Here is a 15135-nt window from a genome sequence, read left to right as displayed (position 1 = left end):
CTTTATTTGATAAATGTTAATGACAAAGTTTGCAACTGAGCAATACAAGTATACAAGAGACCATTCTCACTGTCTGGGATTTTTTCGCATGCCAGCATTTTTGGAATGGTTTGGGGGACAAATTCCTCCTCGTTAGCATCTTTAGCACTTCGTACGTGAAAATATGATTATTAGAACGAAAGTTATTCAGAGAGATATCTTTTTTTAATACCCACCGTACATTGAATTCAGTTTAAGCCACTCGCTGAAAAAATTGATAGCGCAAATCCACCAAATGGCGAAGATACTGATTTCGGCGTTTTACCCGTTGTTCCAACATGTCTCACAAATTTACAATGAAGTTGAAGTCAGGTGATTTTTGCAGGCCAGTCGAGATGTAATTGAGTGTACGAGTGTTCATAAAACTAGTCACATGAAACCAGTCTACATTGCTGTAGACATCTTGAGCAATAGGAATATCGACAGCACATACTCTTCATGAAAAGATGTTGACTGAAAGGCAACACTTGTTTACCCAGAATGTTCAAATAAACATGTTGATTCATGTTATTGGCCACCTCAGTGAGGGGACCGATGATCAGGACGAAATGTTTCACCTGGTCTTCAGAGCACTTGACGACACGCGTCATTTGAATAAAGACAAAAACGTAATTTTTCAGACCATATTACACTCCACCAGTTAGCAACTGTCTACGTTCGGTTACTTCTAGCCCACTGAAATCGTCCAACTTTATGTGCCTGAGTGAGCAATAGCCTCTTACGAGGCGTTTGACTCCGAATGTTTATTGTATTCAGCTCCCGTCGAAATATTCTCTTACCAACAGGTTGGGATGGACCTTCATTCATTAACTGAAGCGATTCCTGTCGGGTTTCGAAGAGCTTTCGATTGATAAATCATTAACACGTCGTCCGGTCCTAGTGCTGGATCTTTTTCCGACCACAATTCTGGCAACGTTTTTTGTGATCACCTGTATTTGTGACCACTGCTTGTATACACGTTGAACAGTTCGCATCGAGACACCAACAAATCCAGTAACTTCATTCACCGACACGGCCAAACACAATTACCGATTTTTGCCACTTTGTCACACTCTTATACTTACCCATATTTACACACAATTTTTGCTTAAAACAAAAGTACCTCTCTAATGGCTATTTGCCTTTGATTGTGTTGAGGCAGTGCACGCGCATTTGAGCACGTCACTTGACCACTGCGTTATAAAAAGAAACCTAACGATTCATCGATACTTGCGCACTAGAGTGACTAATTTTTTGTCCGGTGAGCTTATAAGCCATTTAGAAATATGTATACATACTTACTAATTATTCCACATTGTGAGCCCTCCTAAATTGGCATAGGGCCTCCCTGGCCGAGCGGTATCGCCGATCCAAACGCTCTGTTAAGCGTGGAGGTAGCGGGTTCGAATCCCGCTGTAACCCTGGATGTATTCTTTGTGATGTCTTTCTCTGAATTGTTCTATCTATATTTTCTACTTGACAATGACTTATAAGCCTATATATTGAGCACACAAGTCAGCAAATGTATGTAATTTCAATAAATCAAATCATTTAATTTGCGTTATGGTGGTAAAGTATGCTATAATATTATACCTGACAGAGATTGAATATTATTGGTTAATATTAACCCACAGGCGGTTAAGCAAAAGGGCAAAATTGGAAAAATGTTTCTTCACTGTACATTATTTCTCTATCCATTAACATGGAAAAACCGGTTTTGCTATGCAAAAAAGACTGCAGGTTAATATATATATATTAATAATGTTTTAATATGAGGGGTCAAAGAGGAGAGATATGGGGCAATTTATATGTACAGTTAATGAGCAACAATATCTGCATTTTAACGTTATTATACGCATTCAGAAAAGGAAAAAAAAATACTTTTAAGTAAAATAAAAAAATACTTTTAAGAAATATAATTTCTCTATACTTCTAAACTCTGTCGGTCCATCTGGTTTTACCGATGTATAACAATCTTTTTAAGTAATTTATATTGTTTGTCAAAGTAACCATATTGGACAATATTGTGAGCCTCCTAATTTGTCTATAATTATTTCCTTTGGAATTTTAAAATATAATATTATAGTCTAATATCTGACCAAGTTTGAAAATTATAGTTAAATAATAATGGGAGATATGGGGCCATCTATATGCACTGTATATGATGAACATTTTCTTAATTTTTACGCTTCTATTATAATGCTAACTTAAAAAGAAAAATCATATTATTAAGTGAAGGATTTTTTTTTAATATTAAAATATTGTAAAATATATAAAAAAATGTTTTTATTCCTAAATTTTAATTTTAAAAGCTCGTAATTGCTGGGTATTGAACCATATTGTGTCACATTATGGGCATCCTAATTTTTCTATAATTATTTTCTTTTGTATGATATTATATTATATTCTAATACCTGACCGAGTGTGAAAAATTATAGGTTAATATGAAGGGGAGATATAGGGCCATATATATGTAAAGTATATGAGAAACAATTTCTTAATTTTTAACACAATTATTATATTACTCACTATAAAAGAAAAATCATATTATTAAGTAAAAGAGTATTTTATTTATGTAACAATATCGCGAAATGAATAATAAAATATAGTTAATCTTTAAAGTAATTTTTAATAATATGTAGTCGCTGGGTATATCGAACGAGGAGTCACCGGCAGTATCACTTTTTCGTCCTTACTACTAAACCCATTTGGATGAGAGACTTAAAACAAACTTTTTTAATTAATTTCTTCCGTTTGTCATTTAAACGCTATGTTCCGCACTATGAAAAAAATATATACATACTTAACTAATGTGCCTCATTTTGCGGGCCCTCTAATTTTTCTATAACTATTTTCTTTAGTATGATGTTATAGTATCTTACAATATAATATCTAACCGAGTTTGAACATTATAGGTTAATATTAAGGGGTGATATATGGTCATTTATATATACACTATAAGCAACAATTTATTCAATTCAACGCCATTTTAAGTACTTTGATATATATATACATACAAACTTAAATATTGTGCCTTATTGTTGGCCCGTAATTTGTCTGTAATAATTTTCATTTGTATGGTCCTATAATATTGTGTAATAATACATTACCGAGTTTGAATATTACTGGTTAATATTAAGCGGAGATATGGGGCAATATCTTTATACAGAGTAAAAGCAACAATTTCTTCATTTTCAAGCTAGTTCACGCACTTTGATATCTACACAAATATACTTAAATATTGTATCATATTGTGGGCCTCCTAATTGTCTATACTTTAGCTGCATTGTCTATTTTTTGGCCTCCTAATTTTTTTGTCCTTCCAACTGAAACATCTGCTCCAGCTCCCTGTGTCAAGAAAACTGGGATGGGTCACGTTTTGGACAGTTTAAGACAGAATTGTTTAAAATAAACTATTTTTAATTCGAATGCTTTTTTGCTAAATATCATTTAAAGGTATATATCAAGATTTGCGAATGGTTTGAGTAAAGAATTTTTAATTAAGATTTACATTACATTTTATTGCTAATTTGCTAATTTTTCAATATTACCTAAAAATTGTAAAAATAACTTTTCCTTAACTACATTCATCGAGAAAATAAGTAAAATAAATAAAAAATAAATAAACAAAAATGATAAAAGAGGAATAAATGAAAAATAAATGATGCAAAAAGGTTTATTGGATAAGTGGCATTAAGCATTATTCGATCTTTAAATAAATAAAAGCAATGCATTCCCACAACAGCCCATTGTGAGCCAAGAATTTGATAAAGATTAAGGGTCCACAATTTCATGGCAACCGCAGACCTGTCAATTTTTATGAATTTTATTCGGGGAGTTTTCTTAAATATTTAAAGTGGTAACAGAATTTCTCTTTTAACAGTAAATGGTTTAAAAATATTTTGACCAATACATTTTGTTTATATATATATATATATACATATACGGACAATCCTCGATATAACGTACGTTGATTAATCGAATTCTCCGATTAAACGAATATTTTTTCTGTCCCGACAAAAAGAGTGCTAAAATGCTCTCATCTAACGAATTTTAAGCTTTGAATTAACGAACAACAATCTCTGGGGAAAAAAATTCGTTCATAAAACTAAAACTTTGAATTTTTCGCTCTTAAAATTTTGAATATTTCACTCCTTAATCCAAGTATGCAATTATATGTATGCATTAAGTTTTAAAAGCAAGTAGCATTAAAGAATTAAGATCATTTAACAGTTTAGTTTCTAACGTATAACTTATAATTTTTAAGTTCGTAGTAAACAATGATGATTTTTTTCATTATCTGTATATCTGTAAGTAGTTCGCGTAGATATTTTTTTCATTCCATACTCTTTACAAAAACTGATATTCGATTTAACGAGCGAATTTGTCTGTCCCAATCAATTCGATAAATCGAGGTCCATCTAAATACATATAATGTCGGAAAAAAGCAAACAGTATTTCTTTTGGAGATGGCGACATTTTACCGACGTTTGCTTAATTTATTTTATAACTACGGCGAGAGCTACAACTTATGGGTTGGCAGCTCTGTCACCACATGATTGTCGTAATATGGTCAACATTGCACAAGATTGTCCTCTTCTTGTCAGTCAAGTTGCAACCCAAGTCAAAATTTTTGATCATTTTCCATTGATGGACCAACATAATTTTGATGGACCATCATGAACCATTATATTTTCTGATGGTAACCAACATAATTAACCATCTCCCCAATGTAGGAATTCGGACTGATTTATGATGGTCCAACATAAGAATAGCAACTTGTTTTCATGGTTTGCTTATGTTGAACCATCAAAAATTTCCATCATAGTTTCTTAGAAATCAAATGTTGGAACGATCATAAACAACCATCACCCCAATGCAGAATTCCGACTAATTTATGAGTGGCCAACATAAAAAAAATCTAATTGTTTTGATGGTATATTTCTGAGAACCAACAAATATTCCCATTAAACCATCATAAAAATGTAAAACCATCATGGACCATCACAGATTGTTGGTCCATGAGAATCAAGCTACTTTTTTATTTTGTAACCGTCGTTGAACAGCCGACCCAATTTTATGGATTTACGGCTACTAATGTTCAACTTCGTAACCTTGTCATTTTGAAACCAATCCAAAAGACAAGGTAACTCCTGGATCCAGTATTGGAAGAAATTTGCCTTCGTGGAGGACTTTTTGATGGAGCTAACCCGAAATTTGCGTTACATGGATAGGGAGAATACGAGAACCTCCCACAGTTAGCCTGACGGCAAGGGGACTCTAACCCATGATCCATTGAGGATATTTCACGTCAGCACTGTGGTCGGTGCAAGCCGGATGCGGAATTCGTATCGACTGCTGACCGATAATCATCAGAGTATTAAAGTAGCATTTTCAATCATGACATGATGGAAGTTTGTTGGCATATCAAAATCCATGAGCGCATAATGAAAAATGTTTCATTGTGAGGAAACATACATTCACCGCGATCTTGTGCGCTTTACTTAGAAAAAGAAGCAGGTTTTAGTTGATGGAAAAACTTAAAAAGAAATAAGGAACAGTTCAACATAAAGCAAATAATGTTACAATAAATTAAATAATTTAATATAGATGAACTATCATCTTTACATATTCCATAAATTATGCTTTGAGAGGTCTGCATTTTTTAAAAGACAAAAATTCCTTGTTTTTTCTCAGTTTGTAAGGAAAAATGCTAAATTTCCTGTATTTTCCCTGTTGTTTTAGTTTATTTTTAAATTGCCTGTATTATCCAGGTTTTCTCTGTCAGAGTGACAACCCCTGACAGAGCCTCATTAATAGGAAGCCTATTTATAAAAGTAAATCTGAACCTACTGATGCTCGTTTTCTAGAATTGACAACTGGAAATTTTTTTAAATTGATCCAGGAGATAACAGGCTGAATAGTTCCTGAGAAATACAATTTTAAATATCTGACTTTTTTGAGTGATCTGATGTCTATAGATCAGATAGCGGAATGATCATGCTCCAAAATCCTTATCCAGAACTAGTAAGAATTCTATTTTTGTCAAAAAATATCGGCTTTATTGACAACTGGGAAATTTTTAAAATTGATCCAGGAGATAATGGCTGAATAGTTCCTGAGAAATAGAAATTTAAATATCTGACTTTTTTGAGTGATCAGATGTCTATAGATCAGATAGCGGAATGATCATGCTCCAAAATCCTTATCCAGAACTAGTAAGAATTCTATTTTTGTCAAAAAATATCGGCTTTATTGACAACTGGGAAATTTTTAAAATTGATCCAGGAGATAATGGCTGAATAGTTCCTGAGAAATAGAAATTTAAATATCTGACTTTTTTGAGTGATCAGATGTCTATAGATCAGATAGCGGAATGATCATGCTCCAAAATCCTTATCCAGAACTAGTAAGAATTCTATTTTTGTCAAAAAATATCGGCTTTATTGACAACTGGGAAATTTTTAAAATTGATCCAGGAGATAATAGGATGAATAAATCCTGAGAAATCTAATTTTAAATATCAGACTTTTTTGAGTGATCAGATAACTATAGATCAGTTAGTGAAATGATCATGCTCCAAATTTCTTATCAAGTATTAATAAGAATTCTATTTTTTTCTTCAAAAAAATGTCGGCTTTAGTTGGCTGTCACAAATAAATGTACTTTTTGCAACACTCCAATGTTGAAGGGTTAATGTAATAAGCACCAAATATTCTTATATAGGTATAAAGTATTTCATTGATATCTTTTGTGATTATTAAAGCAGTATATCAATACTAAGTTTTAACACAGATACTTCGGAAATAAGTATATTACGGTCCCTTGAAAGAGATATGTACCGGAGAAAATTACTTGATAGTGGTCAATTTTTCCTATTATGAGGTTAGCCGCGAGCAGAAGCATGATGCTAACTACATTTTATCTTTATCCTAATGGAATGAACTACAAATTACGTGTTTTGCTTATTTCAATAACGTAAAGCCACCAATTAGGGCAAAAAATAATATTAAATAAAAAAGTGAAATTATTATAGCTATATTAATTGGTAAACTTTGTGGAAGAACCAGGTGATTGACATTTTCAGAACAAAAGGGAAAAAAACTGTATCCTAACTACTTTATTACCAATTAATTATTTGGAGGGACTAATATTTATTTGCTTTATTTTATTTACCACTGCCTATTTTAAAATAAAAATCCTGCAAGCATACTAAAAACTGATAGGATAACTTATGTTAAGGTTAAAGTGAAGACAAAAACAGGATCTGTAATATCGAACATGCCGATATTGATGGAACCATTTTCTGTTATATTCTCTGATTCATTAATACCCCTAAAAATTTCACTTACCTGGTTCTTCCACCAAGCCCTTTAATTTTAACGCTTTTCAGTTCTGAGCATGATTTCGTATTGTTTCTTTGCTTATTTTTTTATACACCCCGTGCGAAGAAAGGGTATTCAGCTAGCTTGAAATAAAAAATAATTTAATCTAAATTTTTGTTTTGAAATTTTAAGAAATTTGGTTGCTTAAGGGAGAGATGTGCAAAATTTGCATGATTCTTTCCTGAATCTCCATAAATTTTATTCAATTAAAAAAAAGAAAACAATCTAATTACAAAAGTGATTATGGTACAAATGTTGAACAATCAAAAGGTGTAGAAGATTCACAATGAAATGTTTCGTGGAATGCAGAAGATTTTGATGCGAAATCATTCAGTCTGAAAAAGAAATAAAAAAAACAAACTATGAAATTTGAAAATTTGTTGTTTTCCAAAAGAGTGGTAGTTGCCAATATAATTACCTTCTTTTATTTATGATATTACGAGATTCCTTTACGTCAGCTTCACAGAATGTCTGAAATCAAAAACATAAAATCACTTTTTTCCCACTTTTTTTAAAAAGGTAAATACGATTGTTCTGTTCAACATGTCGTAAATGATTGTTTTTTCAATCGCCTTACTTCTATTAACCAAAAATATTTAAATACTTCTTTATATTGTGTTTTTAAAAAGTATGTGGGGAATCGAAATTATCGACTATGTCAACCTTCATCTATCAAAAGGTACCTCATGATAGAATCAAGTTAACATGTCTTATATACTAGTGAATTGGTATTTAATATTTATAGTGGTAGTTACGCCACATTACTCCCCTTCCAGAATTTTATCTGTGATAGAATTCGATGAACAATTACCACAAGTTGGTTAATGCTGTTTATTTATTAACTTCAATTTTTGCTCATTATATATTTTTTCTACCAAGCATTTCGCTCGTTATTTTTTTTTAATAGCTTTTCGCTATTATTATTTTTTTTCCTAGCATTTCTCTCATTATTATTTATTAACCGGGAGACTTTATTTACTTCACCGGATTTCTTTTTTTTTTTTAAAGCAAATCAACTGTTTAATGTGGATTCATCCATCAATATTGACAATTTCTTATCACGTCCGTAGGCTACCAATGTGGGGGAATTAATTGCTGACTTATAGCCTGCTGATGGATCATTTAAAATTATGTTTGATATTGTTTAATTTATTAACGTAAATAGAACCTTCGTGTTAAATTTGTAGAAAAAACATAAAGTTTAATATAAATTGAGGATATTCATATGCTGGAACAGAACTTATTTTTTTTTCTAACACTAGTTTCAATAAAATAAATCTGCGAGAGTGACAAAAAGAGTGTTCCATAAATGTTGCGACAAACTTCAAGGTGAGATTTTGTGCATCATAAAGAACCCAAGCCAAGAAATGTTATTGTTTATATTTTTAAGAACCCAAGCCCAGAAACGTTACTGTACGACGCTAGCGGAGTTACCTTATAGTCAATTGTTTATACGTGTGCAGTTGGAACAGTTACTTTTATTCACCTAAATTATCTTAACTTTATATTTATATATACCCTAGCAACAAAATAATTTGGGCCCTCATTGAACCAATATTGAGCCGATTTCAAGCCCAACTGGGACTAAAATATAATTGCTGCTAGAATATATATATATATATATATATATATATATATATATATATATACAGTTGAACTCGTTTATAACGAGCATAAAGGGACCGTAACATTGTACTCGTTAAATCCGAGTGCTCGTAATAAACGGGTCCTTAAGGCAGACGTGCAACCAGAAGAGAGGGGGGGGGGCTTGGAAGGTCAAATGATTGAGTTGACTTAAAATTTAATTAATACTTACTTACTTTATTTACATTAATTAATTTAATCAAATACTTTTCTTGCTTAATAAATTAATTCTTACTTACTAAATTTAATTAAATACTTTTATCGGTCATGACCGATAAGGCACGAAATCGATACGCCACCGCCTACTCTCACGTGACTTTTCCCATGCTTTAGATTAGAGCGATAAGGGCAATTAAGTTTCAGTTCGCGGTTTTTTTTGATTTCGCGCATTTATTATAATTTTGAAAAAAAGATAAGACTAGAAAGATGAGAAAAAAGATCGCAAGACAGAAAAATATTGCTCGCTAAAACCGGGTCTTTCTCGTTAAAAGCGACTTCTGTTCCATAGACTTAACATTGATCCAACCAAATATTCTCGTTTCCCTCGGTAAATCCGAGTTCTCGTTAAATCCGAGCTCGTTATAAGCGAGTTCGACTGTATATATATATATATATATATATATATATATATATATATATATATATATATATATATATATATATAACCGTCGCTGAACAGCCGACCCGATTTTCGGGTATACGACTACTATTAATGTTCAACTACGTAGCCTTTGTAATTTTGAACCTAATCCAGAACACAAGGGAACAACTGGATCAAGTTTTGGGGGAAATTTGCCTCCATGGAGGACCTTCTGATGGAACTAGGAACTAACCTGCATTTGCGTAACTGGAGAGGAAAAACCCCCACGGTTAGCGTATTGACAAAACATACCGTAGATTGTAAACGTGGCGATTGCAGGTGGAGTTGGCGATGGATTACGCGTAAATGTGGTGGGAGAACGAAATTACATTAACCTAAGCAGTGTAATTCGATATTTTCTTCTTCTCATCGACTAGCCATTATGAATAAAAATAACTCATTAATTCCTTTTAGCAGAGAAAATAAAAAAGAAAATAACACCTTTTTATTGTCAGGATGACTTTACAATTACACTGTATTCATATTTTATTAAGCGCTATAATTTATATTTTATAAAACGATCTAGTTTTTTGATAAAACAGATTCAATTTTTTAATTTTTTTTACAAGAATTGTGTTTGCGAAGAAATAAAAATAATTTATTAATGAACCAATCACAAAAAATAACGTAACATTTTAATACCATGTTTTATTGAAACGCTATTTTGAAGAATTAAATCTATTTAACTTTTATTGTAAGAAAACATAACCTGTTTTATTTTAGTGATATTTTCTATGAAATCAATATTCTCTATAAAAGAATAATGTAAGCTTTTTTATAAAGATTATTTTTTTAGTAATAAACAAAGACATATTATTTACTAGAAAAAAAATAGAGTATTCAAAAATGTTATCACGCTTTAAAGTAATAGTTTCTTGTAAACGAAATAATCAATATTTTTAAAATAAAGTTTGAAAGCGTTTGTTTCATTACTAGAAGCATTCATTATAAAAAAAATATATATTAAATTGCATAATTTTATGAAATGACTTTTTTTTGGAATGAGATGAGATTTTAAACTTGGTGAAAAATTTATTCAATTCCTTAATATATATAAAAGTCGGTAAATACTTCATTCATTATGGAGGTCATAGATAACTTGATACCTTTTCAATATAAGAATAATAAATGCAATTAATAGAAAATGCACAATTTTAAAAATATATTTTATTTACACGCATTGCGTACAGGTCATAATGCAACTATCATACGTAACATAAATTTATAGATTCCTAAATACTGTTATATGAGTTTGGTAATTAAAAATATAATTAAAAAATAACATAATTAAAAAATAACATAATCAAAAAAAATTTCAACCTTCAATTAAATACTTCCTGTTGTCATATATTAATAATAATTATAATTTTTAGCAACTTTTTTGGGCACAAATTTTTAATTCTCGAACTTAATACTATCCTTTATATGAAAATATCAGAAAATTTATAAAAGAAAAACCATATTTTAAAATTGAGACATTGGCGACAACAGAGGTTAGATGTATCTGCTGAGTTTAAATAAATTACATGTTATAAAACTCACATTTAAGATTTAGATCAATTTTTTATCAGGTCATAAGAGTGTTTTTTAATAAATAAATGTAGTGATTGTTTGATTTACAATTGTAAGGTCCTGGGTGTTTAATGTTAAGTTATACATTTCTTTAGAAATAATATTTGAAATATGCAAAGCAGGGCGGCATTCATTTCAACTTAAAAATCATCAACTTAACTTTCAATAACTATAGATAAATAAAAAACAAAAGTTTGATAAAAATTTTAAAAGAAATACTTTTAGAAAAATTCTTTCTAAATAATATTTAAAAAAAACACAATCGCTTCGTCTAATGCCCTTACTTCAACCTCCTTCGAGTTATGCTTACTTTATAAATTTAATCTCAACTTTATTTTTCTTTTCACTTTTAAACTGTAAAAGACTTTTTCTCCATTTGTAAATTATGAAAAAAGTTATTAATCTGATTGTGTAAACAGTTAATTTATTAAAATTGAACATTCTCAATTAATTCCTTTTAATAGTCATTTATATTATTAATAATAATTATTTGCACAAAATTATAATAGAGGAAAGTTTGATTAGAAATTTAAAAGTTCTTGCAACAATAATTAGGGAATTTCTATTGACAAATTCCAGTAATTTTTTTTCCGGAACAAAATACATTTTTATTTAAAATGGAACGGTACTGACTTAACATTTATACGATAAAACACTCTCTAATCGCTAACACCGATGACAGGAAAAAAATTTAGTTTTTTTTTTCTTTTCCACAAAAAGTTTAGAACTTAAAATGTTGTTCTTTCATTATAAAGCAATAGCATAATATTCTCGTATCATGTAAAACTTGATAACGAAGTTACTTATCTACCGTTTTACAGTTATAAAATGAAATGATTATTGAATTCTACTTTTTTGTAAATGTTATGTCCTAAACTATAAATTCCTTCATACGTATTAGCCAACTCCACAGCTTTGGTAGCCAAGACTTAAAAATTTGTAGCAGTTAAAGTGTATTTATGAGGTAAACACAATTTTGATTAAAGAAAACTTTTTATGATTTGTAAAATAAAAATATAATGTAAACAGTAAGCGTTCAATGAATTTTACGATTATTTTTATAAAACTGTGTATAATGAACATTTCAACAAAAAAAATTAGTACAAAATAGCTGCTAATAATTCTCTTAAACATTTATAAATATTATACATTTATAAATTTCAGCTTTTCGCATTATTGCTAAATAACCTCTACGTCGAAAAATATTTAAGGAATTCCATAATAACTGAAAATTAAATAAAATTTTAAAAAAATTGTAAATGGTTATCGAGCAGAACCATTAAGTTTAATTAATGAATATAGAATTAGTAACAAAGTCACTGCTGAACAATAATTTTTTTTTTTAATCTTTTAAGTAAACAAACTTTATTGTAATAATCATTTCATTATTAAGGATTAGAGGTTATTGTGAAATTATTAATTTTAATAAGTGGATGAGTAGGTAAAGAAGTTCACTACTCGAAATACGCGTATACATTTTGTAGTGATTGGCTCACCGCTAGAGGGCGAGTTAATCACTAACCCAATTAAAGATTTCAGAAGAGAGATTAAGAGGAGCCGGCGCGTAGGCTGGTCTTTCCTCGATAAGAGAATATTTTTATAATTCTATGTTGGCCGCTGAGGGCCCTTATTATATACTCATAATTGTTTTGTTTATCGTTTTAAATTTTAATAAATATTGTTTTGTTGTGTTACATTGGATATATTTCAAAAACAATAGTGCACATGACATTGAAAGTTATGAAAATACAGAAGGGGGCTATGGAGGTAATAATATATAATTTTTTTTATCTTAGTTTTATTACGATCTTCTAAAAAACGCTAATAAACACAATTATGTTAACAAATACAAACGATTATGTCGGGGCTATAACAAAAAAATACGCTTTATATTTCATTTAATGCAGGAGAATCTAATGAAGATCAGCTTATTTGAAACTCTGAAATGTGACACCCATATATAACTTGGTGAATGATAGATACGTGATACCGAAAACAAAACAAAAACATAAGCACACAGCTGTTTGGCGATTTGCGAGACGCTCCTTCAACGCCGATAGATATTTTCGCCAACCCCTTTACAATCTACGGTATGTTTTGTCAATACGCCCACGGTTAGCCTGGCGACAATGGGATTCTAACCCATAATCCGTCTACCACTGAGGATATTTCACGTCAGCTCTGTGTTCGGTGGAAGCCGGATGCGGAATTCGCATCCACCAGCCATCGTTGAAATTCAAAACCGGTTCAACTCATTGGAAGACGAACGCTCTATCCGCTAACCATTGCGGCACAATGTTTTTTTAATTTTTTTTAAAATAATTATTGTTGAAAATTACCTTCAAATGTCTTCAAAATTAATTGTTTTACCATAATTTTTTGATTTGGTGACCTACTTAACAATTTCGCCAAATCGTACGATAAAACAGTCATTTCTTTTTCAGTGTAATATTTCACAATACTTATTAGAAAACACGAAGAAACATTGAGTGTTACCTGAGCGTAAATGATGAAGAACATCTGATTTTTTGTTATTCCTGGTAGAATCACTTCAGGGAATGATGATCTAGAGTGCTTGAAGCTCTGAAACATAGGCTCATGAATAATTGTTTCATCAAGAATAAGCTTTATTACAATAATGGAAGAGACACTTTTAGTTTTTTTAAAAATTTCTCAAGAAAGGATTATTTTGTAACTTCAGAAGTTTCAAGCGATTCTCATACATGCGATTTTTCATACTTAGCAATAAGATTTAAAGCTCTCAGAGATTAAGGAGAACGGAAAAAAAAGGATTTTTTAACACCCTATTCCAGAAAATGAAGCAATAAGCGTATATCTTATATAGATTACTTTAATTGTTATTTTTAATAATCGCATAAAGTTTCGTAAACCTAGAGAAAATATTAATGGAGATATGGACATTTTAAAAACAATTAATTTTTTGGCCCTAAGCTTTTTTTGCTATAACTTTATAAATATACGATGGAATAATTCAAAATTTCAATTTTGGAGCAATTTAAAAATGTATTACTAAATTGTTGATTTAAAATTTTAAAATAATTCGTTACAAACAGGACAGCCGTGGAGTTTGAATCCAGCTGTGGAGCTTGAATCCAGCCGTGGAGTTTGAATTCAGCTGTGGAGTTTGAATCCAATTTGGAGTTTGAATTCAGCTGTGGAGTTTGAATCCAATTTGGAGTTTGAATTCAGCTGTGGAGTTTGAATCCAATTTGGAATTTGAATCCAGCTGTGGAGCTTGAATCCAGCCGTGGAGTTTGAATTCAGCTGTGGAGTTTGAATCCAATTTGGAGTTTGAATCCAGCTGTGGAGTTTGAACCCAATTTGGAGTTCGAAGCCAGCCGACCGAAGACTCCCCGTGTAGTAAATGATGACTGGTGTATGTTAAATCTCTCGGGTCACAAAGTCCTCCATGCTTCCATAACAAATTATATCTCTTGGGGCACTGGATTAGAGATTGATCGTTCTCTGGTTCAGGTAAAAATTACGATCTGTGGATGAATAAATGGATGTATGAATGGATCCCTTATAAATGGGAGTGGCGTATGGGTGTGACAGAAGTCGAATTCTTGGCCATAGATGGCGCCACTGGAAAAAAAGAACAATCGCAAACCTTGCCTTAATGGACAACAACCACAACAAGAAATATCCCATTTGGTTATAATACGGGGACCGGAAAGTAATGTCGTTTCGGCGCATTAAATATTCGTTGGCCTTAAAAATCAATTCATTTTGTTAGATCCATTTCGCTCCGGTATTGAAAGGTTGTTGCTAACGGGGGTAAATACGTTACTGATTAACAATAAAATCTTGATAACAAATATCAAACGGACCGAAACGACATTATACTTCCACCTA

The 15135-nt window shown here is 30.9% G+C and overlaps 1 protein-coding gene across 3 annotated transcripts in view; it reads right to left on the bottom strand.

Annotated features, from left to right (window-relative positions):
• Nucleotides 1-7568: 7568 nt before the first annotated feature.
• Nucleotides 7569-15135, bottom strand: part of LOC107443949 (neprilysin-1) — a 62546-nt gene continuing 54979 nt past the window's right edge. For all 3 annotated transcript variants that reach the window (XM_087158691.1, XM_087158692.1, XM_087158690.1), the window contains 3 exons: nt 13756-13842; nt 7822-7874; nt 7569-7738 (listed from right to left, as the gene is read on the bottom strand). In XM_087158691.1, the coding sequence (XP_087014817.1) occupies nt 7645-7738; nt 7822-7874; nt 13756-13842 (234 nt within the window). In that variant the 3' untranslated portion in view covers nt 7569-7644. The remainder of the gene's footprint in view (nt 7739-7821; nt 7875-13755; nt 13843-15135) is intronic.

The sequence above is a fragment of the Parasteatoda tepidariorum genome, chromosome 3, assembly GCF_982258835.1.
Source record: "Parasteatoda tepidariorum strain Cologne lab strain chromosome 3, Ptep-v5.0, whole genome shotgun sequence".
NCBI lineage: Eukaryota > Metazoa > Arthropoda > Arachnida > Araneae > Theridiidae > Parasteatoda > Parasteatoda tepidariorum.
Note: the sequence above shows the minus strand (reverse complement) of the source record. Positions and strands in the feature narration are given on the sequence as shown.